This window comes from Meleagris gallopavo, unplaced genomic scaffold, assembly GCF_000146605.3.
Source record: "Meleagris gallopavo isolate NT-WF06-2002-E0010 breed Aviagen turkey brand Nicholas breeding stock unplaced genomic scaffold, Turkey_5.1 ChrUn_random_7180001949377, whole genome shotgun sequence".
NCBI classification, from domain to species: Eukaryota; Metazoa; Chordata; class Aves; order Galliformes; family Phasianidae; genus Meleagris; species Meleagris gallopavo.
Window position 1 is genome coordinate 1 of NW_011210843.1, and position 3,292 is coordinate 3,292.

At 55.7% G+C, this 3,292-nt stretch overlaps 1 protein-coding gene across 1 annotated transcript in view; it reads left to right on the plus strand.

Moving 5' to 3' along the window:
- The first annotated feature begins 6 nt into the window (after positions 1–6).
- Positions 7–3,292, plus strand: part of LOC109364992 — a 3,967-nt gene continuing 681 nt past the window's right edge. Inside the window, exon 1 of the mRNA XM_019611569.1 lies at positions 7–898. Coding sequence (XP_019467114.1) covers positions 767–898 — 132 coding nt within the window. The 5' untranslated portion in view covers positions 7–766. The remainder of the gene's footprint in view (positions 899–3,292) is intronic.

The window sequence follows — 3,292 nt, forward strand, 5'->3', positions numbered from 1 at the left end:
TGCCGGCGGTCGCGGAGCTGCAGCCGCTTCTGCTTGGCGCTGAACGGCCGCTTGCGGGGCATGACGGGAGGGAGGGGCGGGGCCTCGGCGGGCCAATGGGAAGGGAGAGAGGAAGGCACGTGATGCGACAGGCCAATGGGAGGGTGCGAAGGGTGGAGGGGTGGAAGCCAATGGGAGAAGAGAGCACCTCAAGGGAGGCGGGACGAGGTGGGAAGAACCAATAGAAGGGAAGATCACCTCAGAGCTGAGGGCGGGAAGAACTTGAAGAAGCCAATGGGAGGAGAGAGCACCTCAGAGGGAGGCGGGACGAGGTGGGAAGAACTAATAGGAGGGAAGATCACCTCAGAGCTGAGGGCGGGAAGAACTTGAAGGAGCCAATGGGAGGGGAGATCACCTCAGAGGGGGGCGGGATGAGGCGGGAAGAACCAATAGGAGGGAAGATCACCTCAGAGCTGAGGGCGGGAAGAACTTGAAGGAGCCAATGGGAGGAGAGAGCACCTCAGAGGGGGCAGGATGAGGGCGGGAAGAACCAATAGGAAGGGAGATCACCTCAGAGCTGAGGGCCGGATGAATTTGACGGAGCCAATGGGAGGAGAGAGCACCTCAGAGGGAGGCGGGACGAGGTGGGAAGAACCAATAGAAGGGAAGATCATCTCAGAGCTGAAGAACTTGAAGGAGCCAATGGGAGGGGAGATCACCTCAGAGGGGGGCGGGATGAGGCGGAAGAACCAATAGGAAGGGAGATCACCTCAGAGCTGAGGGCGGGATGAATTTGACGGAGCCAATGGGAGGGGAGATCACCTCAGAGGGGGCCGGCAGTCAGTGTGAAGAGGCTATCGCAGGGAGAGCCAATGGAAGGAAGGATCGAAAGATCACCTCTGAGAAGAACAGCACAATGGTGAGAAAACCAATAGAAGGAGAAATCACAGCAGGGGGACGAGACGAGATGGGAAGAGTCAATAGGGAGAGACATCATAGCAGAGAGAGCAATGTATCTCTATAGGGTCACAGTGTGGCTGCAGTGCGGCTGCGTCGCCACCAGGGAGTGCTGTGTATTGAAGTCAGTGTATCCCCATTGAGTCACTGAATGTCTACGGGGTCACTGGGTGGCTGCAGAGTCGCTGTATCACCACCAGGGGGAGGTGTGTGTGGAGGTCAATGTATCTCTATGGGTGTAGTGCGGGATCGTGCATTGATCTCCACTCACAGGGGACGCTGTGAATAGAGGTCAGTGTATCTCTAGAGGGTCAATGTGTGTCTGCAGTGTCGCTGCGTCGCCACCAGGGAGCGCTGTGAATGGAGCTCAATGCATTTCTACGGGTGCAGTGCGGCTTTATCACTGCCAGGGGATGCTGTGTGTGGAAGTCAATGCATCTCTATGGGGTCACTGAACCTTTATGGGGTCACTGTGTGGTCGCAGTGCGGCTGTGTCACCACCAGGGGGTGCGGTGAATGTAGGTCAATGCATCTCAATGGGTGCAGTGTGGCTGTGCCACCGCCAGGGGGTGCTGTATATCGAGGTCGTTGTATCTTTATGAAGTCTCTGTTTCTCGATGGTTTCGTTACGTTTCTGTGAAGTGACCGTGCGGCTGTAATACCTCTGTTTCACCACACGGTGGCGCTGTCTTTATGGGGTCACCTTATCTGTTACGGGATCGTTGGGTTTCTATGGGGTCGCTGAGTTTCTATGGGGTCACTGTGTTTCTATGGGGTCGCTGTGTGGCTGTAATGTCGTAGTATCTTTATGGGGTCACCCTGCCTCAATGGTGTCACCCTATCTCTATGGGATCGCTGTGTTTCTATGGGATCACTGTATTGCTGTAATGTCGCTGTGTCACCACACGGTGTCGCGATCTCTGTGGCGCCGTTGCGTTTCTATGGGGTCACTGTATTTCTATGGGGTCACTGCGTGGCTGTAATGCTGCTGTTTCGCCACACGGAGGCGCTGTATCTCTGTAGGGTCCCTGTATCTCTATGGGATCATTATGTTTCTATGGGGTCACTGTATCTCTATGGGGTCGCTGTGTGGCTGTAATGCCGTTGTCCCACCATACGGTGGCGCTGTCCTTACGGGGACGTTATGTTTCTGTGGGATTTCTGTGTCTCTATAGGATCACTGTATCTCTATGGGGTCACCGTGTGGCTGTAATGTCGCTGTGTCACCACACGGTGGCGCTGTCTCTACGGGATCATTGTTTTTCTACGGGGTCACCGCGTGACTGTAATGCTGCTGTTTCGTCACGCGGTGGCGCTGTGTCTATGGAATCATTGTGTTTCGTATGGGGTCATTGTATCTCTATGGGATCGCTGTGTTTCTATGGGGTCACCGCGTGGCTGTAATGCTGCCGTGTCGCCACACAGTGGCGCTGTATCTCCATGGATCATTGTGTTTCTACCGGGTCACTGCGTGACTGTAATGCCGCTGTGTCACCACACGGCGGCGCTGTCTTCATGGGGTTGCTGTGCCTCTGTAGAATCATTGGGTTTCTATGGGGTCATTGCGTGGCTGTAATGTTGCTGTGTCACCACACGGTGGCGCTGTCTCTATGGGATGTGTTTCTATGGGGTCACCGCGTGGCTGTAATGCCGCTGTGTCACCACACGGTGGCGCTCTCTATGGAGCGTTGTGTTTCTATGGGGACACCGTGCTGCTGTAAAGTCGCTGTGCCACCATCAGGGGGCGCTGTATCTCTATGGGATCATTGTGTTTCTACGGGGTCACTGTATCTCCATAGGATCAGTGTATCTCTATGGGGTCACCGTATCTCTATGGGATCGCTGTGTTTCTATGGGGTCACCGCGTGGCTGTAATGCTGCTGTGTCGCCACACGGTGGCGCTGTCTTTATGGGATCATTGTGTTTCTATGGGATCGTTGTGTTTGTATGGGATCGTTGTGTTTCTATGGGATCACTGTGTGACCGTAACGTCGCTATGTCACCACACGGTGGCGCTATGTCTATAGGATCATTGTGTTTCTATGGGGTCACCGCGCGGCTGTAATGCCGCCGTGCCGCCACACGGTGGCGCTGTCTCTATAGGGCCGTTGTGCCGCTGTGGGGCGGCGACGTTTCTGTAGGGTCGCGGTGTTGACAATGGGCGGAGCCGCGGTTCTATGGGGCCGCTGTGTTTCTATGGGGCCGCTGTGTTTCTATGGGGCCGCGGTGTTCCTATGGGGCCGCGGTGTTGTTTTTATAGGGCCGCGGTGTTGTTGACAGAGGGCGGCGCTGTGTTTATATGGGGCCGCCGCCGCAGCCGCCGCTTTTGGGCTGAAAGCGCCGATTTTGGAGCACT